Source organism: Dermacentor albipictus, unplaced genomic scaffold (assembly GCF_038994185.2).
Source record: "Dermacentor albipictus isolate Rhodes 1998 colony unplaced genomic scaffold, USDA_Dalb.pri_finalv2 scaffold_11, whole genome shotgun sequence".
Taxonomy (NCBI): Eukaryota; Metazoa; Arthropoda; class Arachnida; order Ixodida; family Ixodidae; genus Dermacentor; species Dermacentor albipictus.
The window spans coordinates 14,593,365-14,621,100 of NW_027225565.1; the positions used below are offsets into that span (position 1 = coordinate 14,593,365).

Below are 27,736 nucleotides of genomic sequence, written 5' to 3' on the forward strand. Positions count from 1 at the left end.
TGAACGACCATTTGTTTGAGGGATGCATTTTTCTGCTGCCCCGATAATAAAAGCTGTAAAATACTGTACTAAATCATTTAGAGTAAAATCATTGATAAAATCGTGTGTTAAATAAGTAGATTCATGAAATTGCTTCCAATCAGCCATTTCTAGTTTCTATCGAGGCATTTGTGGTGAATGGTCATATTGCTCTGCTAGCTTGAGTAATATAGGAAAATGGTCACTACCTAGTGGATTTTTGAATACCTCGCATTTCAGGTAAGGAATTAATGAAGCGGAGCCAATAGCCAGATTAATAGATGAGTACAAGTTATGGGTGAAGTTAATGTAGGTTCTTTCTTATTAAAAAAGCGTGCACCAGAGCTTACAAGAAAATTTTCTATGAGTCGCCCTCGAGTGTCGCACCGGGTGTCTCCCCAGAGACTGTTGTGGGCACTCAAATCGCCTAAGATCATGTAGGGTTCAGGAAGCTGATCCACTAGGCAATAGAAATCTGTTTTTTCGGGCTGTTGATTAGGTGGAATGTACAACAAGCAGATTGCAACTAACTTGTTAAAAATGATTGCTTGTGCGGCGACTGCCTCAAGAGGAGTCCGAAATTCAAATAAGCGACATGCTACACACTTATCAACTACGATGGCTACACCACCAGATGAAGCATTAGCATCGTCACAATCTTTACAAAAAATAGTGTGTTGTCAGAGAAAGTCTGTCTGTGTGGGCTTCAGGTGCGTCTCTTGAACACACAGCACTTTCGGATTGTAGCTATGGAGGAGTTCCCTGATATTGTCAAGGTTATGGAGCAGTCCTCCAACGTTTCATTGTAGTATCTGTGTTTGCATTCTGAGAGAAGTGTTATTGCTGTGTGTTCTAGAACGGTGCCTTTTACAGGCACCATGACACGAAGTTTGTCTTTTCTGGAGCGGTCGTAGAATCGCACCACTCTTTAGGCGCTGAATGCGCCGTCACGATCAGTTTTCCATCGCTTCCTGCGAAGCGCTGTACACCCGCTCTTTCGTGCACTTTGTTTGACGAGACGGCTTCGTCTCAATGGATGATACCCTTGAGGCCACCAGCCCGGAGGTTGATGGCCCCTTCTGGGACAGCAGAGCAGTGCTGGCTGCAGCCGCCAAGGGGACAGATGGCGTCACTGCCAGCTCACTCAGTGAGGGCCGGACAAGCGCCAGGGGCCGTTGTGGCGCTGCCCCCTGACACGCCCCTTCGGCAAAGTGGACTTTAGGAAGGTAGGACACCCGCCTGCGTGCTTCTTTGAATGAGATGGTTTCTTTTACTTTTATTGTGACAATTTCTTTTCTTTTTTCCAAGACGGGCAGGACCGCGAGTACGCGGCATGCTCGCCATCACAGTTGACACAGTGCGGGGTGTTCTGGCAGGTTTCAGAGGAGTGTTCATTTTCACTACACTTGGCACAAGTCATCCAGCCTCGACAGTTCTGTGAGCTGTGGCCAAACCTTTGAGACTTGAAGCATTTTAGGGGATTTGGCACATACAGCCTAACACAAATCTTGAGGTACCCGGCCTCGATGGTGTCGGGCAAAACACTAGAGCCGAAAGTCAGTATTAGGTGTTTTGTCTGAATTTCTTTTCCTTCCCGCCTCATCTTAATTCGTTTGACACTGATGACGTTCTGATCACTCCAGCCCTCCAGGAGTTCAGCTTCACATAGCTCTAGCAAACCAGCATCGGAGACGATGACGCGGGTGGTATTCATGGTGCGGTGAGGGGTAACTGTAACCGGAACATCGCCAAAGGACACTGGATTAGATAATTTTTCATGCTGTTTCTCATCACGAAGCTCCAGTAGGAGTTCGCTGCTTGCCACTTTCGACGCTTTGTAACCTGGTCCAAAGACTTCAGTCAGAGATTTCGATACGAGAAAAGGTGAGATCATTCTCACCGTCTTTCCAGATTGATCAGAGTGGATGACGTGAAAACGGGGAAAGATGTGTGTTCGGTTGCCCGAAAATTGAAAGACTTCCGTGCACCCTCATTTAGGCGGGCGATCAGGAAGTGGGGGAAAAGAATTTTCCATGAATAGACATAAGAAATTCGGCAACAGCGCCGACCACGCACCACGGAGCCCAACGAGGGGACGCGGCAGAACTTGCATACAAGTCTGCACGACGCCAGTCGTATGCCGTTACTATAACCAAATATGGTGTACCCAAGGGTGGATAGCCACACAGGGTTTTAGCCCTTGCCGCCAAGGACAAAGGAAGTAAATGGAAGAAAGAAGGAGACAAGAAAGGCTAAAAACTGGGAGAGAGAGACGAAGGTTTGAGAAGAGAGAGATAGGAAAAGTCGACTGCCAGTTTCCTCCAGGTGGGTCATTCTGGAGGTGCCGTCTATGTGAAGCAGAGGCCAAAGAGGTGTGTTGCCTCTGCTGGGGGGCCTTAAAGGTCCAAACACCCAGCATCGGCTCAACCTCCAGGATCCCCCTTTCCCCAGACACAGCTAAGTCGCGCACGGCTACATGTGGAAGGGTCCAACCCTCGTGTGCTCGCGTACGTGGTGTCACAACACACCAAACGCCTGCTGACGCAGACGCCCCTACGGGGGCTGCACTAATTGGAAAAGTGCAACCTCTACACTGCAGATTAAAAGAGGAAAACTGGTGCACAGCTGGCCCACCACCAATATGTGACATTTATTTAAGTAATAGTTAAAACTGCTAACTATAGCAGACCAATAATAAAAAAGAACAAAGCAGCAAGTCACTAACGTATACTCAATAATACCCCTGTCACACGGACATCCGCAAACTCCTTTTAGTTCCATTGTCTATTTCTCGAAGGAGGTTCACTCGATGTCACATGGTTGCCCTTTCGTTAAGGGAGTTTAATGGAGCTTTTAGTCAAGGGAGATTGGTGATCTCCCTTGGCAGCTGAAGGGAGTACTTTTGTGCCCATACTTGTTCTAAAGCTAATAATTTAATTATTGTTGCATGTCTTAAAAAAAAGAAAGAAAGCCTATGCCGTCACCTTGCAACAAATGTTGCATTTTAGTATAGTTTGCAGCAGTTTGGATAGCAGAACACAGCGCCTACTCTGCATACTATGGTGGCTAGCATCACTGTCAGCACTGCTATGTTTAGTGAGCACACTTTGATTCTTAATGAGATGTATGTCTTTTGCATCAAATATATTGAATAATATTCTTATGGAACGAGCTTTAATCATAATAGCTACGAGCATAATTAGTTGTACTTGTACAAAACCAAACACCACTGAATGTGCCTCTGGCGGCTATTTTTAATAACTCGTTAATGGCCGTGTAACACGAGCACAACTTCCTTGAGGTCGAACTTCCTTAGGAAGTCTTGCATTCCCTTATCCAAAAGGAGTTCGTAGGTGCCTGTGTGACATGGGTATAAGGGTCTTATGGAAATGGCTGAGCCAATGTGGACAGTTTATTATTGGAAGCACTGGCCAGCGATGGCATTGGTAGGCATCGGTAGGCATTGGAGTAGCAGGTGGACACGGTTGTATAACAGTGTCATGTAAAGGTATGGCCACACTAGAGGAAAAACGTGCTCGGCACACCGTGGAAGATTTCTTGTACCGCACAAGGGATCGATCATGGGGCCATTTCTTGTGGCATGCTGCACGCCATGAATGAGGAGACCAATGAGAGCGGCCCGTTCAGTGACATGCGTGTGGGAAACTGGTGTCATGCAGATCTGCTGGACAGCTTGATTCGCACTCATGCCCGGTGTCAGCCGCACACCTGTTTCGCACTCGCATAAGCTCTTGTTCACGCCTATTTTCGGTGACTTGGTTTGGTCTCACCCGCCGTGGTTGCTCAGTGGCTATGGTGTTGGGCTGCTGAGCACGAGGTCGCGGGATCGAATCCTGGCCACGGCGGCCGCATTTCGATGGGGGCGAAATGCGAAAACACCCGTGTGCTTAGATTTAGGTGCACGTTAAAGAACCCCAGGTGGTCAAAATTTCCGGAGTCCTCCACTACGGCGTGCCTCATAATCAGAAAGTGGTTTTGGCACGTAAAACCCCAAATATTATTATTATTGGCTTGGTCTCGTTTGTGCTTGTTTTGGTTAGCTTGGTGTGTCATTGTTTTTATAATGACGAGTCTAAACTGAGACATCCCGATGGAAAGTTTTTTGGAGATAGTGCCCCAATATGAGATTCTGTATGACAAGACTGATGCTGAATAGAAGGACATGGAGATGGCACCCAGTACATCCTTCGCCTTGTCTTTTGAACATGGCACCACCACAACAGATGGGAGCACACCAGCATTACAGTCAAACCTCGATATATCGAACACGGATATATCGAATTATTGTGTGTATCGAACACTTTCTATATCACGTGGAAAATCGCATGCATTTTTAATTTTTTATTTCGAACGGGGCCGGATGTAAAATGGATATATCGAACTCCGCTGCTCCAGACCAAGTGCGCTCTGTTGACAGGAGGCGAGCTTTCTCGCAACACTCTCAAAGATAGCGGCGGCGCGATGGGCGTTTCAGACTGCTGCGTACAACAGCTGCCCACATCTGTTGCGCCGAGGGCGCCATTTGAATGTAGCGGCATACGCATGCGGCGGCTTGGCGTGGCTGTGGCTTGGCCAGGTTGGCTAGTTTGACAACATCAACAACACGTGCGTCTCGGTGCTGCCGTTTGTGCTACGCCAGTCGTTGTGTGTGTGGCGTAGGCCTGTCGTGGTTGGTGTGATGGCTGCAAACGCGACGAAGCGTACGACCCTGACATTTGCTGCGAAATTGGAAGTGATACAGCGTGTTGAAAATGGAGAAAAGAAAGCGAGCGTCGCCGAAGCTTTCAACATCCCAAGGAGTACTTTGAGCACTCTGCTGAAAAATAAGAGTGACATAAAGGCCAAGGCGGAACAGAAGCAGCACTCAGGCGCGCGGCGGGTGCGCAAAACTGCCTTTGAAGACGTCGAGAAGGCGCTGTACAAATGGTTTATCGACGTAAGGGGCCGGAATATTCCTTTATCGGGACCAATGCTACAGCAGAAGGCCAAGAACTTTAGGTTCATTCTCGGCGCCGAGAAGTTCACTGCTTTTGGCATGCGGGTTTCGTGACCCGCATTTAAGAAGCTTCCGAGGAAGCAACCGAAGATTTGACGTTGGATGGCACGGAGGAAGAAGGCCAGCTTGAAGAAACCTGGAGCCAGTTCGAGCGCTTTGTCGGTGCTGAGCCACACAGCATGTGCATTGAGGACTTCGTTGGCGGTGACGACAGCACCGGAACAGTGGCGGAGTTAACAGACGTGGAGATCGCGGCAGAAGTGACTGCTGAGCGGCCAAACAAAGACGCTGCCGAGGCTGATCCAGCAAGCGCTGATGTTGCCCCGCTCCCGACTGCAACCGAGGCTGTAGCTGCTTTGGCCGTTGTACGCCGCTACTGCGACGCAATAGAAGGCACTGGACTGTCTCTTGTGGACCGTTTGGACTATGTTGAGGACGCCGTGGTCAAGCACGCAGTTGCCAATATGAAGCAGGCTACGCTGCTTGAGTACTTTCAGCGAACTAAATAAATACTTTGTTTGAAGCTTCGTGTGAGTATCTATTGCGCCACGATTGGTTAATTGAATGATTTGTGCTAGTTTTTGATGCGTTTTTTACGTGATTTTATATATCGAATTCTGGCTATATTGAACTATTTTGCGATCACCGCGCTGTTCGATATATCGAGGTTCCACTGTATTATGCTCACAGTGGCAACAAAATCATCACCTGGCATGACTTGCGTTAAGAACGAAAGCCGAAGAACGTAAACACAGCACTAATCTGTCAGCAGATGCAGGCGAAAGTGAGTGACATCTAGCACCTACATGCAGAATAAAAGAGAGGAGGTGAGATTTCCATGCCGTCACATGAGTGCCACAGCAGTGCACTGCCAGTCGGTGTGGCCGTATTGCCACAGCAGCGTTTTCCAACTGATGCCAACTTTCCAATGGCTGGTGGAAATCAAAGCTTGGGAGCGGTTTGAAAGCTCGAAAAGTTGTTTATGTGAAGCAATGGAGTTGCGTTCGGGCAGTGTGTGGGTGTTAATGGGCAGCCTGTGGGTAGACATGAGGCAAGGAGTCACGGTGCATGGTCGAATCATCACTGCCAGCGCTGAAGGGGATCTGGTGAAGTTGGACATGTGGAAGACGCATAGATTAAGTAAGAGGACAGTAGACACAGCAAGCCAACAGACAAGAGCTTCGTCTGTGTGGAGGGAGTGAACCTACTCACAGCTATGTATGGGGCACATGTTAGTGGATGCCATAATAAATGACCATGTCTTCTCACAGGGAGCTTTAAAAAACCGGGCCAGGGGACATACTTTGGGCACGGTGTCGACGAGAGCACTACCATGCGCGTACGTGCCGCCTTTCTGCAGATCGCAACAGCTGGCTGGGGTACTGATGTAGGCGCTATCACCGCAACCTGGTCACGCCTACCGATTCCCGGTGGAAATGGCGGGATCATCACTGGATCTTTCTACCATGTCGGCCGTCACAGAAAACGTCAGCGGACAGTAGGCGTCGCCAACAGACCATCAAGTACTAAAGTGGCAGCCTCACGCCATCACAACGAGGCCCGGTGTCGACGAGAGCACTACCATGCACTTACGTGCCGTCTTTCTGCAGATCGCGGCAGCTGGGGTACTGATGTCGGCGCTATCACTGCAACCTGGTCACGCCTACCGATTCCCGGTGGAAATGGCGGGATCATCACTGGATCTTTCTACCATGTCGGCCGTCACAGAAAACGTCAGCGGACAGTGCGTGTCGCCAACAGACCATCAAGTACTAAAGTGGCAGCCTCACGCCATCACAACGGGGCCCGGTGTGAACGAGAGCACTACCATGCGCTTATGTGCCGTCTTTTTGCAGGTTGGTGTTGCATATAATGCTACTCTTAAACCTAAGAAGCGCCGTCTTCTGTTGACACCGTGGCCCTTGTTCCTTGCTATTCGCTTTATTGGAAGTGTGCCTTTCACGTGGTTTTGCATTATGAGCTTTGTAGAGCATCTGCTTGTACTTTTGTCCAGAGACGTCGAGCTGAATCCTGGACCTTTGACAGAGGCTCAGGTTGCAAAGCTCATAAAAGCTGTTGATGTCATTCCTGTAATTCAGGAAAACCAGCAAAAACTTTTGAAGGCGGTCTCAGTTATCCAGTCAAATCAATGCGAATTCACGGAGAACTAGATTGTTTGGCAACAAAGCTATCCAAAGTAGAAGAAGAGATTGAGTCCTTCAGAGGCACACAGAAAGGTGTCACGAACCTTAAGTCGACTGTAGAATCTCTGACAAAATAAGTTCAAGCTTTGTCAGAAAAAAACTGCAACTTTAAAAACTGATCTAGGCGATGCAACCTTGTTTTTTAAGGGGGCAAATCGACCAAAAAACTGATTTTTTGATTTCATCAATAAAGAATAATACACACTGTGGGGAGCAAAACAGTGCAGCGGCGAGCGCGTAGGAGCGCTCTAAGCCATTTAAAAATGGCGCCAAAAAGCGCGCCGCCTGGTATTTAAACGTGACAGACGCGAGGGTTTGTTTACATGTTGTTTTCCGTCATTTTTTCAGTGTTTACGTAATTATGTTTACTTCATGTTTACGTTTACGTAAACATGAAGAAAGGCTTTGGGGAGGACACCAAAAAAGCCAGAAAGTTTCTGTACTCTGCTGGTGCATGTTGAACGTTGTAGTGAAGGTGCAAACATAAAAATGCGTTTTTCTCAAGATCACTTTTTTCAAAATTTTCGGAATTTGATGTACCTTTTCTGGAAAACTATACAGCCCATTACGCTGAAATTTTCCCGGAATATACTCACATCCCTTGCAAGTAATCTGAACCTAAATGTGTGAAAAAATCACTCACATATAACTAAAAAAAAGAAAAGATTATTAGAAAGACCCTCCACGGTATGAGACGTGTGACGGCAATATTTTTTTTCTTGTGCCGTAAATGTAGCAAAGCATTTTTTAAAGGTTCCAGTTAAACCCACTATTATACAGAATTATTGTGCGAAATTTCACGGTCATGCTGTTTTTTTTTGTTTCTGAGGAAAGGTACATTTTATTTTACATCATAGCTTAAAGTTTGGTTCTCAAATACACAAAAAATAAAAAAGGCCTGCTGTAAAAAATGACACCAATTAAGGCCAACACTATTGCTGTTGAGCGTGCAGAATTTCACGCTAATATATAGAACAGTTGTTGAGATATAAAGCTGAAACCAAGATAGTTCATGCACCCTACCATACCCACTTAAGGCATTACGGATACTGAAAGGGAAACCTGGGATGAGGTGGAAAAGTGTTATCTGTTTGTGTAAGGATCTGCTTGGTGTGAGCATCAGTCACAGTGACATTGAATGCATTCCCAGGATAAGGCGATACAGCGCGCAAAAGGCACGACCAACTTTAGTTGCTTTTTCGTCCTACAAAACTAAACAGAAGGTCTTGCTTCAAGGTCGGAAGCTTAAAGAAACAACCTACGCTATGATTGAGGACTACTTCGTGCAGGTTCATTTAGAAAGAAAGCATCTAATTTAATTCACCAAAAAGCAAACGCACCCCTTTAAACTTTGGTTTAACTGTTTGAATATTGGAAACAGCACCTACATTTTTGATAACGAGGCAAAAGAAGTAGTACAGTGCAATTCATAGCAAACCCACAAAGTTGACCGTTCTGCGCATGTCAAACAAAGTTTGCAGCTTATAATTATCAACTGTCACAGCATAAAAAATAAAGCTGATGAGTTCGCGCTCGTAATTTCACTGCATTGTCCAGACATTATCATTGGCACTGAATCCTGGCTGGATGACACAGTTTTAAATGCTGAAGTGTTCCCAATAGGCTACACAGTTTATCGCTCGGACAGGAACAGACACGGAGGGGGCGTATTCATACTTATTTCGGATAACTTGCAAAACTGGCCGATCGATCTTTGCAACATAGACTGCGAGCTTGTCATGTGTAAAGTTGCTTCACAAACTGGTAGGACACTTACAATAGCCTCGTTCTACAGGCCACCAGGAAGTGACAATGCAGCTATATCTAGCCTGTCTGAAGCACTGGCGTCAGTTTCTTATGACGTTGTTCTACTGGGGGGTGACTTCAACCTACCCGACCTGTCCTGGGACCACGGTCTGCCAACTAATTTATGAAACTCATCATTACATTCTGCATTGTTAGACCTCACAATAGCTTCAGCCTTACTTAGTGCGTCGAGTCCGCAACAAGAGTAACTGCTCTGTCATCGAACACCCTCGATCTCCTCTTCACAAATGAAGCTGATCTGGTGTCTCCGCCTACCTGTGTTCCCGGTATAAGCGACCACGCTGTAGTTTTCACCAGCGTTTCTTATCCACACCAAAATAGAGCTCAGCTTACTGCAAAACTGATATACAGTACTTTTACGATCAGGAAAACTACCAGGCAATGAACAGTGAATTAACTGATTTTCTTCCAGCTTTCTCAGAGGTTTGCTTAGAAAAAGATGTTAACATTGCTTGGAGCATACTGAAAGATAAAATACTTGCACTAATTTCGGAGCACATACCATCAAAATTTCTGACTGCCAAACGTCAGAAAGATAAACCATGGATCACCCTGAAATCCGTCAACTCCTTAGAAGAACACGCAGTCTTTTTCAGAACCTCAGAAAAAGCAAAATGCCAGTTACTTCTGAAAAATTATTTTCTGTCCAGCAAATTTGTAAATCGAAAATTAGTGAAGCGAAGCGTTATTTCTTCAGTACTTTAGATGCAAAGATTCGAAACAATGACAAAATTATAAGGAAGCTTGCAAAAAAAAAAAACAGGAAAGAGAAAACTGGTATACAATGCATTACGTCTGACAATGGCACGATAACAAATGATGAATTAAAAGCCACTGCTTTCAACAACTATTTCAGGTCCGCCTTTTCTGCTAATTCAACGATGAACACTATTCCTTTACCGGCTTGCACCTCGGTTCTTCAGGAAATGCCCGATATCACTTTATGAATTCATGGTATTTTTCAAATCCTTACCAGCCTAGACACAAACAAAGCAACAGGTCCTGATGGCATACCCGATCACGTGCTGAAAGAATGTGCTAGCTCTCTTAGCAATCTTCTTACAATGTATACGACGTCATTATCTGAAGGAATCATGCCAGACGAATGGAAATTTGCTCATGTGGTTCCTGTCCATAAGGAAGGACTAAAAAATAACTTGGAACAATATCGCCCTATTTCTCTTCTATGCGGCGCTTCGAAAATTATGGAACACATTGTATACAGCAATTCAATAAGGCATCTGAATTCGCAAAACTTTTTTTTTACACAGAACAGCATGGTTTTCGCGCCGGATTTTCTTGTGACACACAGTTAACGGAATTTTCTTTTGACATAACTGCATTAGATCAAGGTACTAGCGTTGACTGTTTGTTTTTAGATTTCAGAAAAGCATTTGATTGGATACAACATGATTGTATAATACACAACTTTCAGCATTCAAGAATTCCCACTGACCTAATGAATTGGTTAATTAACTACTTCGCAAATCGCAGACAGATAACAGTGGTAAATGGATGTTGCTCATCAGCTGTTCCAGTCACGTCCGGAGTACCCCAGGGGTCTGTTCTGGGCCTTCTTATTTTTATTAACAATATTGCTAAGAACATCCAGTCGAACCTACCATTGTACGCAGATGACTGCGTTATTTACCGCTTAATAAACGATTCAAGTGACAGCAAATTCCTTCAAGAGGACCTTAATAAAATTTCGAACTGGTGAGCCACTTGGTGCATGACACTAAATGAATCAAAATGCAACTACGTGTGCTTTTTTAGGAAAAAAAATGACGTTTCCCATTTTTACAGGCTGAATAATTCGACCATTTCGAGCATAACAGGGGCCAAGTACCTCGGCATTCACTTCTCAAACGATCTTACTTGGCAGGATCACATTACAGAGATTGCCGCGAAAGGGAATAGCAGACTAATGTTCTTGGCTCGAAATTTTCACCCCTGTCCTCTGGCAATCAAGAAGTTGTTCTACACGACATACGTAAGACCTATTCTTGAATACACGTCCATGATACGGGACCCTTATCAGGACAACCTGAAATACATCTTAGACCGTGTACAAAACCGAGTGGCACGCTTCATCACTGGGAGCTATCGCAGATCGAGTAGCATCATAGAAATGAAAACGTGCCTAGCGATTTCGACATTAGCCGAACGGCGGCGTTGCTTGCGTCTCAAATTTTTTCATAAGATTTTTTACAATAATACTGGCATTAATCAATCAAAATACATGCTTAACCCGCATTACATATCCTATCGCCGTGAGCACATACTAAAAGTAAGGCCAGTGAAGTGAAGAATGAACTTGTCAAAGTATTCTTTTTCCCAAAAACCATCAATGAATGGAATGCTCTGTCTGAGGACACCGTTTCTAAAACATCAAATTCAGCCTTTTTCAATGAATTGCTTGACATGTGATCAGTTCGCGTGTTTCGATGTTTCTTTTTTTCTTTTTCTTTCGCGTTTGCTCGCCTACTATATATATGTATGAGTGTATATGTGTTTATATAGTCATGTATGTCCATGTATGTGTATATGTACATATAGTCCTTTTTCTTTCGTTTCCATTTTTTGTTTTGAGAAATACTGCCTGCACTGCATTATTCGTCACCGTGTTTTATTTGTTATGTAACCTTAATTACAACTGTTTTACACTTGTATTATTTCCCCCCCACAGTAATGCTCTATGAGTGAATGTGGGACTGTATAATAAATAAATAAATAAATAAATAAATAAATAAATAAATAAATAAATTGACCACGCCTGGGGATGTCATATTAAGTGGATGCAGTCTGGCTAAACCAGTGGGCAAAATGCCTGTTGCTCCACCTAGGTGTCGCACTGGATGCCATGTCACACAAAAAGGAAACTATCCCTGACAGTGATCAACTGCAGTAAGATTAGAGAAAGGGAAAGCATTCTGCACTATTCATCTGCCTTGAGTGCAATTAAACTCAATGTGAGGCATAAAGAATGGGTGGCACCATGTTTGCTGCTGCAGTTTAGGCATTGTGTGCACATATTCTTTTCCTATAAATTTAGGCTTGGGTCAGATGCAAACACAACTTGTAGTGTACATATTTCAGCAAACATCATAGATAAGGGAAAGAAAGAAAAACAACATTAATATCTTGAAAACAACCACGAAGGTAGGGACTATATCCAGAAGTACTCTTAGCACACATGCACTTTGGCTCCTACTCCTTCACCTGGAAATTCAAATTGTTGCCAGGTATAGTACTTACCCAACACACCGCCCTTGTGGAGAAAAGGGTCACTTGTTCATGAACCAGGGCTGCCCATCATGAGTGCGCCGGCGCGTCAGTATCTCACAGCCAGTGTCTGTCACAAGCAGTGTTTGCTCAAACTGGGCTGAGCGCTTGCCATCTGCCGTTACTGCCGTCCAGTTGTCAGGCCACACCTCATCATGCCATGTCCCTGCACAGATTCAAGGATGTGAGCAGGTCAGTGCGAGGAAATGGGCAAAAGATGCATATTTCACTGAGTTTAGGCAAAATGTCTTAATTAGAAAAAAAAAAGCAAGCCAATGGCCTACAATGCTGACGTGAGAAGCCAACTTTAATATCAAAGCAAAAGGAAACTACGACACAACAAGAAGCTGAGCCCATGATCTGCTTCTTCATAACTTCCCAAACTGTGGAGAAAGTTTCCAACGTGCAGACCAATTCGTGGTAACTTCAAAATTGTCACATACAAGTGATAACTACATAATACAGTCAGCGACCGATTTTCCGGACATGCCCGATAATTCGAACGCCTTCGCGGCACCGCCACGGTACCCCATAGACTAAATGTATAAGAACGGTTGAAATTTCGGTGACAAAACCCCTTCGCCGTCCGATTTTTCGGACTTTTTGCCGAAACCGCAGGTCCGAAACGGCATTGATCGAAGCCACTACCGCCCCTGTTTTAATTTTCTCGCCACCTCGAACAGAGGCTCTCACACCCAAGTCCGCTGGCAGCCATAGCCACTACCGCGGCAATTTAGTTACTTCGACGTTCACTACCAAGCGTTTTGCTTTTCGTTACCGTGTTTTTCATTAAAACAACTCGCCGCTGTTTGCAATGGCGCCGACTCCTCACCGATAGCTTCGAAGCTCAGAAGGCATAACACGTTGCATAATGCCGTTTCCGAAAGTCAGCTTTGCCTCAATACAGCGGTGTGACGCGGTGAAGCATACGCGAAGTATTGCGGAGAAGCATATCAAAGTGAGAAGGGTCATTTGTCACGGGATACAGTGTGCATTCCTAAATTATACACGCATGCACCCGCCGTGTCCTGTCACAGTAAGAGTACCGATACGCCTAATAAGCGTACGGGTAGGCCATCAGAGCTATTTTCGAAGTGCCTGTGGCGATTTGAGCCATTGGAGGCAGTAAAAGGCATGTATTTGTTTTTTCGGACTGCCTGATTTTTCGGACGTTTTCGCGGCCCCTAGGAAGTCCGAAAAGTCGGAAGTTGACTGTACCTGCAGACTGACTGCTACTCATGAAAAGTTCTTGTTGAACACAACTTGAATGCAATTCTAAAAAAGAAACAGTAGGAAAGTGAACAAAGGGCACTCGTCTCTGGTTCTACCATGCTCACATATCAATCCGATTGAAACAGCATGATAAGTGGGACAAGAAGAAACAAGGGAAGCAGACAGACACAGTTTCCCTCATTTCTTATTGTCCCAGTTAACATGCTGTTTCAATAAGAACGCTTTGCCAATAAGCCTAAACCTCAACTCTGCAACTTCATATATCAAGCCCTGCATTTTATTTATTCAAAAGTCATGTAGTGAATGAACAGAAGATTAAAAAGAGACACAGAGAGAAAGAAAAGAAAAAACAGTACAACCACAAACGAGTTTTCTTGCAGAAGTCACACTTGTACTGAAATACGGTGGAACCTTGATATAATGGACATAATTGATTAAATCAAAATGTTTATCGACAACATCATCTGGTAACAAATTTATGTTCACAGTGAATATCAGATTTAACAACGCTGTTTTCACATTGGATGCGGCTTATAACGAGGTAATATTTAAAAAAAAATAATTTTGGGGTTTTACATGCCAAAAGCACAATATGATAATGAGGCCTGCATAAGTGGGGGACTCCAGATTAATTTCGACCACCTGGGCTTACTTAACATGCACTCAATGCATGGTACACGAGCATTTTTGCATTTTGCCCCCATCGAAATGTGGCCCTGGCAGCCAGGATTTGATTCTGAGTCCTCAGGCTTGGCAGCTCAATGCCATAGCCACTTGCGTCACCATAGTCGAGTGAGGTTCAACTGTAAAGGGACACTAAAAGAAAATTTGACGTTGAGTTAATTTGATATCTTATCTGCCTAGAAGTCGAGCATTGTTTTCTGGGCCCCAATATATGACTTTGTTGTGTAGAAAACTGCCACTGAAAGTTCTGCTGCCACTCCTCAATTTGAATCACCCACACCAAAACTGAGGCCATGACATAATCTCCACGTCACCACCTCCACTGGTATCGGCAAGTAGGCCACTTTTCTCTCAACTTGCACTGGTGGCATTCCTCAAACTGCTTACCTCTTGCCTCAGCTCGGTCTCCCAGTACCCTAACATCACACGAGAGAGGTATCATACTCAACGACAGGTGGCATCAATCTGATTTTCCATTTTCGTTTTCTTTCCTTTAATGTCTCTTGTAATGCCAGCCTTTTAGCTTGCAGTAAAGGGCCAGCTAGAGACACCCTATACGTTTCCGCCGGCCAGGTTCAGTACTACCTATCTACCCTCCTCCATGCTCCTCTCTCTCGGTCATACTTTCAGCCTCCAGTGTAATGCACACGTTACCGTATTTACTCCAATAATGAATGCACTTTTTTTCCTGAAATAAATGTGCAAAGTTGGGGTGTGCATTCATTATGCAGGGCAAAATTTTGAGCAATCTTTTTTCCCCCGCAGCCACCTCTAAAATTAAAGTCCGTTTCGCCCGAAATGCGAACCATCGATTGTGATAGCAAACGTGTAGAAAGCTACATGAAGTAAAGATAGTAGCTTTATAGGCCATCATCATGATCATCATCAGCCTATTTTATGTCCACTGCAGAACAAAGGCCCCTGCAATCTCCAATTACTCCTGTCCTGCACCAACCGATTCCAACTAGCACCCGCAAATTTCCTAATTTCGTCATGCCACCTTGCCTTCTGCCGTCCTCTACTGCGCTTCCATTCTCTTGGTACCTATTCTGTAACCCTAATGGTCCAACGGTTATCTGACCGGTGCATTACGTGACCTGCCCAGCTCCATTTTTTTCTCTTGAGGTCAATTAGAATGTCTATACCTGTTTTCTCTCTGATCCAAACCGCTCCCTTTCTGTTTCTTAACGTTATGTCAAGCAATCTTCGTTCCATTGCGCTTCGCGTGGTCCTTAACTTGTTCTCAAGCTTCTTTGTCAGTCTCCAAGTCTCTGCCCCATATGTCAGCATTGGTAAAATGCACCGAGTGTATACCTTCCTTTTCAATGATAATGGTAAGTTCCCAGTCAGGAGCTCACGATGTCTGTCGTTTTATCGGCCGCATAAACTTGCAAACATTCGCTTCAACGCAAGCTGGGCGGCCAGAACGCACAAAGGTATGAGCCGCCATCGATGCAGATCGCTTTGAAGATTGGGCGCGCCACGGCAGCACCATGCGCAGTTGCTGCCGCAGTAAAATGCCACCCCCCCCCCCCCCCCGGTGCCATGCACGCGACGTAAGAGGGCGTGTTTCCTTCCTGCTTTACTCCCTTGTACGCAGGAGATTGAGCTGCAATCATCGGTGTACGACGTGGGGTGCTGACAGACGCTAGCCGCGTCTACACAAGTGACTCGGAGCCCCTTGACCGAACGAATGAATGAACCTTTATTCCACAACCACATATATAGAACGCATGGCGCGTAGCGCCCTCTACATCTCTCCCCCGAGATATGCTCACAAACACCAAACATTTCACATGTCAAGTCTTCTCGGCGTCTTGACACGACGACCAAACCTGGTGACTCTCACTCCACAATCTTTGGAAACTTGCGGTGTTGCTGTTGCCGTGGCGTCTGTTGCCGTGGTCTGCTCTTCGTGCTCCTCACGGTTTTCACTCCGAGTTGGCTCGTTGAGCTGGCTCATCATTGTGTCTGAAAATGGCACTAGATGTATCCTATTACGCACAAGCACCGCGTTGGGTGTTTCGACGACGTAGGAGCGGGGCTTGGAGGCTGGGCTGAGAACAGACGCTGTATCCTTGATATCTCGTACCCACACTGTATCACCCGGTTGCAGCGGAGGAAGTACGGTCACAGCATGACGGCGATCGAAGTCTTTCTTCTGCCGCCCTCTCACCTCTTCGTCTTGGCACTTCACATCGTCTGGCGCAGGCCACTTCGGTTCCAGGCGATCTACTGTCTTGGGAAGCCTGGTTCGCAATCTGCGACCCAACAGTAGCTGCGCTGGGCTGAACACTGTGACGCCCGCAGTGTCTCTGTACGACAGAAGAGCCAAAAAGGGATTGTCGGCTTTCGCAAACAACTCTTTGATCGTACGCACCATCCTTTCCACTTCCCCATTTGACTGCGGGTAGTTTAGACTTGAGGTGATGTGTTCGAAGCCGTAGTACTTCGCAAAAGCTGCAAAGGCTCGTGAAGCGAATTGCGGTCCATTATCACTTCGTACTACGGCGGGAATGCCAAAACGAGCAAAAATGCTTTTGGCTGCATTGATGACCGCCTCAGAGTTAGTGCTTCGCATGTATGTGACTTCATGGTATCGAGAACGATAATCAACTACTAGTAGATAGTTGTGTCCCTTGTAACTAAACAAGTCCATTCCTACTTCTTGCCATGGTTGTTCTGGAGTCTTCGTAACGACCAAAGGCTCTCTCCTTTGCACTCTTGTGACTGCACACTGTCTGCAGCGAGTGACTCTATCACGTATTTGCTGCGAAAGTCCATACCACCACACGGAATCCTTCGCCCTTAGTCGGCATCGGTCAATTCCCTGGTGGCCTTCATGGATAAGTTCGAGTGTATCCTTTTGCAGCAAAGCTGGGATGACAAAGCGATTACCTTTTAGCAGGATGCCGTTGCACAAGGAGAGATCACCTCGATGGCTCCAGTACTTCTTGAGGTGCTCCGGAAGCCTGTCCCGACGAGGCCAGCCTTGAGTGCAGTATTTGACGAGCTGGTTGCATTCCCAGTCCAGTTCTTGGTGCCTGCGAACCTCATCTACAGTAACCAGCTTCGTGTCTGTGATAGTAGCAACTTGAAATTCAACAAACTCCTCTACCACATCCACCGCACTGGTCGACGGCTTCTCATCCGGAGCCCTTGAAAGAGTATCCGCAGTGGCTAGCTGTTTGCCCGGAACGTAGACCACGCTAAACTGGTAACGCATAAGTTTGATGCGAAACCGTTGAATACGGGGGGGCATCGTGTCCAAGTCAGCGTTTCCAAGTAGTGTCACCAGCGGCTGGTGATCGGTTTCTACCGTGAAGTTTAGTCCACGCACATATTGGTCAAAGCGGTACACTGCCCATGCTACCGCCAGCGCTTCTTTCTCTGTTTGGCTGTAGCGCTTTTCCGCTTCAGTAAGCGACCTGGATGCGAACGCTACCGCGCGTCGCTCACCTGATGGTTGTTCCTGCAGAAGAACCGTGCCCAATCCAAATGAGCTCGCGTCGCATGAGACAATGGTATTACGACCATCTGTTTGCAAAACTTGCAAACAGCTTTGTTGGCTGGACAAAATTTCCGCTGATGCTCATCTCGTCCGCAGAAGTGACACGATCTGTGCGCGCTGGCGAGGAGCGTTTCCCTTGCTGTCGACGCTTGAATACGCGACGGCCTTCTCGTTGGCCTGTGTTTCGCTACATCAACGGCGACTGGCCCAGATAACTGGCTTTCTCGTTCGCGTTTTTCTCGTTCCGCATCTTCATGGAGCCGTGCATGCAGAAGCGTTTTGTCGAGAGTCAAGTCAGAAGTACGGCAGAGTTGCTCCGATAACCTGCTGTCCAGCAGACCAACAATAAAACGGTCTCGAACGAGCCTGTCCTCAGTGGACGCTGAGCCGTAGTTGCATCTTTTTACCATGTTTCGCAACGCGGAATAAAAGGCATCGACGCTCTCGTCTTCTTGCTGCGTCCGCTTGTGAAAACGATAGCTCTCGTGAACTTCGTTTAGCGGGTGCACGAAATACGAGGTGAACTTGCTTTTAACAACGCTGTACGACTGAACTTCTTCGGCCAACAAGTTGAAAGACGCCAGCACGCGTCGACCTTGAACACCCATGCAATAAAGAAGCGTTCGTACCCGAACCTCGTCGGTAGCTTGGTGCAATCCTGTAGCGTAGGCATAGTCCTCGAACTGCTCAATCCAGGTAGGCCATGCACTTGGGTCGGCGAAGTCGAAGTTCGATGGCTGTTGGAGTCCAGGTACCCTGACAAACACAGCAGCGTCCGGCTTGTTCGCCATTAGGGAGAGCGAACGGCGACCGCTTCTGACACCATGTACGACGTGGGGTGCTGACAGACGCTAGCCGCGTCTACACAAGTGACTCGGAGCCCCTTGACCGAACGAATGAATGAACCTTTATTCCACAACCACATATATAGAACGCATGGCGCGTAGCGCCCTCTACAATCGGCGCCCCTTGAGCGCGGTTGTGCAATACGTAGTTGCCAGAATACAACGCCACCGCCCCTCCCTTCCCCCCAGGGGCCTTTTGTTAGCGCGACGAAAGATGGCACGCAAGGTTGAGCTGCGATAAAGCCTTTGATAATTTGAAAGTAGCGTCACTCTCCTCTCCGCGGCGCTTTCCTCCTCGATTCTCCTCGCCCGCAGCTGTGCAGAAGGTGTTGGCTGTGCGCGGCACGCTTTTCCTCCTGGGCTCCCAATTTTGGGCCAGATGCACGCCCCAATGATGTTGAAAATTTTGAGAAATGCTGATAACAGCATCCATGACGCTGAAGGCAACATTTATAAGGAGGTTGGTTTTTTTTTCTTAAAGCCGTATGAACGGGGTATGCTGATGTAGAACAATTTTTCTGCCACATGATGAGATGCTTTACTCTGTGCATCTGATATAGCATTGCTTGTGGCACATCCCTCTGCGTGTGGCTTATTAACCGAAAGCCTTAGATCTCTTTCAAGGTCCAAAAAGTTACTAAGGTATTCTCCATTAAGTCTTATCCCCAATTCTTCCCAATCCAGGTCTCTGAATACCTCCTGTAAACACGCTGTGAATAGCATTGGAGAGATCATATCTCCCTGTCTGACGCCTTTCTTTATTGGGATTTTGTTGCTGTCTTTATCGAGGACTATGGTGGCTCTGGAGCCGCTATAGATATCTTTCAGCATTTTTACATACGGCTCGTCTACACCCCTATTCCATAATGCCTCCATGACTGCTGAGGTTTCAACTGAATCAAACGCTTTCTCGTAACCAATGAAAGCTATATATAAGGGTTGGTTATATTCCACACATTTCTCTATCACCTGATTATGGTCTATTGTTGAGTAGCCTTTACGGAATCCTGCCTGGTCCTTTGGTTGACAGAAGTCTAAGGTGTCCATGATTCTATTTGCGGATTACCTTAGTAAATACTCTGTAGGCAACGGACAGTAAGCTGATCGGTCTATAATTTTTCAAGTCTTTGGCGTCCCCTTTCTTATGGATTAGGATTATGTGAGCATGCTTCCAAGATTCCGGTACACTCGAGGTCATGAGGCATTGCGTATACAGGGTGGCTAGTTTTTCTAGAACAATCTGCCCACCATCCTTCAACAAATCTGCTGTTACCTGATCCTCCCCAGCTGTCTTCCCCCTTTGCATAGCACCCAAGGCTTTCTTTACTTCTTCCAGCGTTACTCGTGGGATTTAAAATTCCTCTAGACTATTCTCTCTTCCATCATCGTCGTGGGTGCTACTGGTACTGTATAAATCTCTATAGAACTCCTCAGCCACTTGAACTATCTCATCCATATCAGTAATGATATTGCCGGCTTTGTCTCTTAGCGCAATGATTTCGGCTCGTGTTAAACCAATGGAAAAAGTTTCCCCACAGAACAAAACTGTAAAACTATTAAAACGAAGATTCGTGGCTTCCGCCAGATGTCGATATCAACAGCAAACGCGTGCGATCATGTGAACACCCCCTGCACATTGCCTGTATCCGCGAGAAAACCAAATAATAATCGTCGCCCACTCGTACATGCGTGGAAGTGCAGTTCAAAGCAAATTACAAAAATCCAAGGTGTCCTTAGGTAACGCCTAAGAAATGCGAAAGCCTTGTAATGCCTACTGTAATTTATGTTAATCCATCTTCATCAACTCTAATCCACATTAATCTACCCTAATCAATCTTAATCCTCCTTAGTATGACTTAATCCTTGTTCATGTCCCTCACTGCCCACTCCTGCAATAGCCTCACCGAGGCTTCAGTATGTGTAAATAAATAAATAAATAAATAAATAAATAAATAAACCATTCTAATTGGTCTTAATATACCTTCATTAACCCTAAATCACCTTTATCCACCCTAAACAGCCTTAATCTTCCTTCATCCACCTTAATCACACGAATTCTCCTTAACACCTTAATCCTTTTTCATGCACCTTCATCCACCTTAATACACCCTAACCAACCTTAATCTGCCTTAATTCAATCACTAATGAATCATTAATTGGCTAATCATTCATCTCTTATACACGGCTGCACATGCTTTGGGTCGCTTCTGGCCTTCCTGGGGCATGTGATATTTTCTGTTCACAATGCGACCTTGAAACAGAGATCTAAAGGGTTTCGCCTTAAAAAATGCAATGTGGACCAGCTAGCGCTCATCACCTGCAATACCATGGTATACTTGCCACTAATTTTTTCAGGGCCTGCATTCACTGTATGACTGATGCACATGTCAATGTAAACTGTAAGTAATAGCTTCTCTACAAGCTGCTAGTTCAATTTTAAGACGAAAGCCTTCCTAGGCTCATGGTGAAGTTTGTGTCAGCAGACCTGACCACCGGAGTGTCCACCAAAGTGTCATCACACCATGAAGACAGATTAAAGAAAGCAAAATGACTGATAGTGACAGTTAGTGAATGATAATGTTATAATAGAGATTGGTAGAGGTAAATAATGACTAGTAATGACTAATAATGGCTACTAATGACTCCGAAATTACCAATATGTCTAACGATGGCTTTTAATGACCACAATCGATTACAATTCACCAAATATGCTTACTAGTGAGCAGTAATGACTTATAATGACTGAAATGACTTGTAATGACTATCAAATTGCTGCTATGTCTAAAGACGGCTTGTAATAACCACAAGTGATTACAAATGACTAGAAAAGTCTAGTAATGAATAGTAATGACTACTAATGACCAATATGTCTACCGAATTGTAACGACTACAACTGATTAGAAATGACTAATAATGACTTGTAATGACCAAGAAATGGCTACAATATGTCTAACGACAACTTGTAACGACTACAATTCATTAGAAATGACTAAAAATGTTTAGTACTGACGAGTAATGATTAATAATGACTGAAATTACTTGTAATGACTACTAATTACTATGATATGACGAACAAGTCTAACAACGGCTTGTAATGACTACAATTGATTATAAATGCTTAGTAGTGAGCAGTAATGACTAAAAGAAAGAAGAGAAAGAGAAGAGGCAAAGAGAAAGAGATGAATGATAAGAGGAGGAAGAGTAGGTTTTCGCCGTTCACCTCTTAAGAGAGATCTTAAAATACCCTGTAATTTTTCACTAAAACGCGCAACGGATCCCAACAATTGCGAAAAGTGCAATTGAGAGGCTGTATCTTTGCACATAAATGTTCACAGCAGAAAGCAGAATCTACAGTGCTGCATTTCTGACTGAATAACAACAGAAATTCGCAGTAAGGAATAAGCTTCGAATAATGAACACCTTTTTCAGGAAGTGTAGCAACAGATAGTGGACCTGGAAAAGCCCTAATGGTGAAACAGGAAATGAAATTGACTTCATAGTTTTTGCTGATCCCAGCATAGTGCAGGATGTAGAAGTGATAGGTAGGGTAAAGTGCAGTGATCATAGGTTAGTGAGGGCTAGGATTCACTTCAATTTGAAGAGAGAAAGAGTAAAATTGGTCAAGAAGAAACAGGTCAACCTACAGGCAGTAAGGGTAAAAGCAGATAAATTCAGGCTGGTACTTGCAAACAAATATGCAGCCTTAGACAAGAGAGATGATGATGATGACATAGAGCTAATGAATGAAACCGTAACTAGGCTGGCTTTAGAGGCAACAAATGAAGTGCAAGGCAAGGCACTAAGGCAACCAGTAGGCAAGCTCTTCCAAGTAACTAAGGACCTAATAAAGAAACTACAAAGAGTGAGTTTCTAACTCAAGAGATAAGGTACAATTTGCGGAACTGTCAAAACTGATCAACAAGGCAAAAATAAGTGATATCAAAACTATAACGTGAGAAAGACTGAAGAAGCCGTAAAGAATGGACGCAGCCTGAAATCAGTAAGGAAGAAACTTGGCATAGGACAAACCAAGATGTATGCACTAAAATATAAGCAGGGTAATATCATCAGCATTCTTGAAGATATAGCAAAAGAAGTGGAATAATTCTATAGTGACCTGTACAATACCCAGAAGAGTCAGGATACCTCCATTAGAAACAGTAATGAACAGGATACAGAAACTCCTCCTATAACTAGTGATGAGGTCAGAAGGGCCTTGCAGGACATGAAATGACAAAGAACGGCAGAAGAAGATGGAATAACAGTCAATTTACTCAAAGATTGAGGAGACATAATGCTTCGAAAACTGGCGGCTCTTTATACGAAGTGTGTATCGACTGTAAGGGTCCCAGAAAACTGGAAGAATGCAAACATTATACTAATCCACAAGTGAGACATTATTGAATTGAAAAATTATAGGCCCATTAGCTTACTCCCAGTATTATATAAAATATTTACCAAAATAATCTCCAATAAAATAAGGGCAACACTGGACTTTAGTCAACCAAGGGATAAGGTTGGCTTCAGGAAGGGATACTCTACAATGTGTCACATCCATGTCACTAATCAGGTTATCGAGAAATCCGCAGAGTGTAATAAACTTCTCTACATGGCTTTCATAGATTACGAAAAGGCATTTGATTCAGTAGAGATACCAGCAGTCATAGAGGCATTACGTAATCAAGGACTACAGAACGCTTACGTAAATACCTTGGAAAATATCTACAGAGGTTCTACAGGTACCTTAATTCTACACAAGAAAAGCAGGAAGGTGCCTAGAAAGAAAGGGGTAAGACAGGGAGACACAATCTCTCCAACGCTATTCACTGCGTGCTTGGAAGAAGTATTCAAGCTATTAAACTTGGAAAGCTTAGGAGTAAGGATCGATGGCAAATATCTTAGCAACCTTGGGTTTGCCTATGACATTGTTCTATTCAACAAGAATGCAGACGAATTACAACAAATGAATGAGGACCTTAACAGAGAGAGTGTGAGAGTGGGGTTGAAGATTAGTATGCATAAGACAAAGATAATGATGAATAGCCGGGCAAAGGAAGAAGAGTTCAGGATCGCCAGTCAGCCTCTAGAGTCTGTGAAGGAGTATGTTTACCTAGGTCAATTAATCACAGGGAACTCTGATCATGAGAAGGAAATTCATAGAAGAAGAATAAAAATGAGTTGGGCCGCATACGGCACACACTGTCAGCTCCTAATTGGATGCTTACCATTTTCATTGAAAAGGAAGGTGTACAATCAGTGCATTTTACCGGTGCTGACATATGGGGCAGAGAGTTGGAAACTGACAAAGAAGCTTGAGAACAAGTTAAGGACCGCGCAAAGAGCAATGGAACGAACATTGCTAGACATAACGTTAAGAGACAGAAAGAGAGCGGTTTGGATCAGAGAGCAAACGAGTAGAGACGACATTCTAATTGACATCAAGAGAAAAAAAAAGGGGGGGGGGGGGCGAGGAGGAGGTCGCGCGGCGGCAGAGTTCAAAGAGTGGCGGTACTTTCAAATTATCAAGGGACTTTAAGCTGTGATCGTCGGGTTCCCTCGTGTGCTTTCGCTCACTCCTACAACATGCGGCACGGGGCAACGACGGCAAAAATGTGCCTGGAACGTCCATATAATGGCTATCACAATACTGTAAAAGTAGGAGACAGGGTACGATTCAGCGGTCCGACACAGTGTCGGACACAATCGTACCCGCCGGACGCGATATCACACGCCGAATCGTACCGTGTGTCTTCTACTTCACAGCAGCAAGCTCAGGGTGCAATCATTATGCGAGAAAAAAAAAAAATGCTTCTTGATTGGAAAAGTGTGTTATGTGAGTAAATATGGTACATCATTTCAGCATCTGGTTCCGTGCACCACCTGCTGCCTGCTACCACTGCGTAGAGGTGCTAGCATGCAACAGCAGCAAAAGCACAAATTCCAGAAGCAGAGCTATTGGAGTTTGAAGTTTGGAAGTTGAATTTGGAGTTTCCCCGGAGTGGAACTGGTGTGAGTGATGAATCAGGGAATGGCGGCACATATCAAAGGTTGGCATTGCTTAGCAAAAGGAGTGGTGGCATGTGTATGGTGGAACTTTAGGGCCAGCAGCCTCGCATTTGTCAAATAATGCTGAAACAGACCACGAGCAATGTAACCTACAGCCACTTGCCAAGGTGGCTTACAGCATTTTCAGCATGTTTCACACATGCTTGTACTTGCCAGCCATAAAGGAAGGCAACTGATTCTGTAACACAATACTTCAGCTTCTAGACAAAATGAATTTGCACTCTGGAAAACCTATAGAAGAGAAAGACTGCATTTAAACTGGAGGTGCACACACCTTCCGATATCATGGGTTCAATGGTGAAGCAGTGGCCAGCTTTCATCACACCAATGGCTTTGTTTTCTGCAAGACAAGGCATACAGTGAGAGAATAAATGCTAAGAATGATCAGCTAACACATCACATCTGGATAAGATATAATGCCAAAACACTGCCAGATGCTTAAAACAACTCAAAAGGGAAGGCCACGCACAGAGCTTGGCAGTTCACTTACTAGCATAGTGTGGGACACTAGGGGCTGTGTGAAATAATCTGGAAAAAGATGCAAAAGAGCACTGCTGTTATACAGATATAGGAATGTGATGAGCAGAGACTTGGCACATAAAAAAAATGTGCTCCAGCAGCAAAAAATTGGCTCTAAACCATCAACCTGTTATCAGTGCAATAAACTTTCTTTAAAAATGTGTGCTTTTAATACAGATGACAAAATAACTAGTATAGTAGAGGCTCAATACATTTTTCAAGGGACTGAGAAAGAAAAGAGTAACAGCTTTGGATGGCTGCCAGCAAAATTATTAGACAATTTGGCGCTTGTAATCGAGGGTTCATACAGAACATCCAACACAAAATTGAAGTACAATTCAAGGATAGTTCAAGGATGCCAAAAGTCAAAATTCAGGCGGATGGAAAAATTGTTCGCACACATACATAGGAAAAAAGTGAAATCTCAAGTGTGATTTCTTGCAGCTAAGCAGCTGCTGAGTTGGAGACATGCTTTAAACTCTTGAGGTAGCTTTTCAAAGTTTACTTTCCCATTGTAACAATGTCAATTGCCTGCATGATGGTTAGTATTGTTTGGCTTCAGCCAAAGAGACTCATTGCATTAACGCCAAATGGCTGAAACTACTTTCCACCAGGTATTTCTAGAGCCTAGGGCTAGAAAATGAAGCCATGATGGCTGCGGTGTGAACCTACTAGCAAAACAACAAACCTAGTAGTACAGCTTAGTCGCCTGGTCTGATTCCACGACAACAATTTAAACAAAACTGTCATCAGTACCTGCAGAAATGTCACATTGCATTGTTTAGAGAAACTCTCAAAAGAAAATATTGGATCGTTTCCAGATAGGCAGTGCTTACGGCATAACTCTGATCCAGAGTTTCTTACTTTAAATGTTCAAAAGTTGCCCCAACTCCAATTTTCAAGGCATTCAAGGATCACATTTACTTTCAAGGACTGTTAAGAGCCCTTGAATCTTTTTGCAAATTGAAAGGTTTCCAAGGATTTCAACAAGGTGTACAAACCCCAGTAATGTGACTGGGGATGGCACGTGCACCCGAGTATAATTAAGAGACAAGTACAATGTTCTGCAAAACAGTGCACCTTTCAACTTTTGATATGCTTCACCGCACAACACGGCTATATTGTGGCAAAGCATACTAAAAAGAAATGGTGATTGTGAGATGCACATAAGACCCTTGCCAGCCCCAAAATAAATGTAGTCCTGTGCTTGGTGGATATGGCCTAGTGTGCATGGTTCCCATTTTCTTTTGATATGCTTGTGCAGCACCTGGTTAGTGCACCTTCAATCGCTTATTGCAAATTTTGTTTACTATAAACGAGCCTTCTTGCAACGTGCTGGCTGGCTGCACCACTAAATTTACGTGACCGCCGCATTCAAAACCAATGTAAGATGTGGGAATATTACAGACTGGCAACTTATCCAAAGGGAACATAATAAGAACATGACATAGCAGTCAGGAAAACACAAGAGCAAGCAACATATCAATGGGGGTTTTACTGTATAATACTAAAATATTGCATAAAAAGATAACACACAATCCACACAATGAGGCCATTCCCAAGCCGCACCTTGCCAGATGTGTAAAGAACTGCAACAGAATTTTATGTCTAAAACAGATGCATCAAATTTTCACCGATCCATTTCAGTCAAAACCCAATTTGGGGCAACATTCTTTTAAGTAAGGTGTACTTTTTAAAATGTTTTCTTATAAGAAAATTTTTAATCCTAATTATACTGAGGTTTGAATGTGCTATATTCCAACGTATCATATTTCACATTTGTTTTTGCATTGCTGCAATGCGCAAGCTGTAGGTTTAAGATAGAAAAAAGGGGGAAGAGGTTTAAACTTGCAAGTTAGCCTTCACTACAAGAAGAGCTGCCTTTTTACCTGTGAATGCCATGACCACAATAACTGCGCACAACCGAAAAGCCATGAGACTGGGCATGCTTCTGGATGATATTGCCAATCTCCCGGTACCGCATGCCTGGTTGAACTGCATTTAAAAATAATGACCATTTTCTAGTTAACATGACAAAAGCCGAGTGAAAATAATGAAACACCAACAGTTAACATGAGTAACACAAGCCTTTCAACTTTAAAAAGTACGAATGCCAGAGCAGGGAATCCCTAACTTTCAGGCATTGAAAAACCCAGTCAGCTTTCGTATGCCCACTACACTAAGATGCCCACCAAAGTACGGATACACCTGAATGTTGCTGGCATTTCTGAGACACACGAAAGCTTTGAACTTGATGTTCATGTTCATGATGTTCATGTTGACACACTATGTTCATAGTGTGTCATAAGCTATAAATCATTGTTTTAGGACATTTCGAAGCGAAGATATAGGTTGTCAAACTTAGTCATAACAAATGCCCAACTTCATATATTTCTATTATCAATGCGGGCATTTTTTATAACTAAGTTTGACAACATATAACTCCGCTCAAAAATGGCCTAAAACAATTATTTATAGCTTACGACACAATGAACAGTCAGAATCCATTCAGTGTGCTGTATGTTAC

General features: G+C 44.4%; 1 protein-coding gene and 1 pseudogene across 4 annotated transcripts in view; one reads left to right on the top strand and one right to left on the bottom strand.

Annotated features, from left to right (window-relative positions):
- Nucleotides 1-27,736, bottom strand: part of LOC135914958 (methionine aminopeptidase 1) — a 94,016-nt gene that overhangs the window by 2,923 nt on the left and 63,357 nt on the right. For all 4 annotated transcript variants that reach the window (XM_065447893.1, XM_065447894.2, XM_065447891.2 and 1 more), the window contains 4 exons: nucleotides 27,099-27,204; nucleotides 25,181-25,218; nucleotides 24,965-25,030; nucleotides 12,325-12,517 (listed from right to left, as the gene is read on the bottom strand). In XM_065447893.1, the coding sequence (XP_065303965.1) occupies nucleotides 12,354-12,517; nucleotides 24,965-25,030; nucleotides 25,181-25,218; nucleotides 27,099-27,204 (374 nt within the window). In that variant the 3' untranslated portion in view covers nucleotides 12,325-12,353. The remainder of the gene's footprint in view (nucleotides 1-12,324; nucleotides 12,518-24,964; nucleotides 25,031-25,180; nucleotides 25,219-27,098; nucleotides 27,205-27,736) is intronic.
- Nucleotides 1,051-5,544, top strand: LOC135914940 (uncharacterized; annotated as a pseudogene).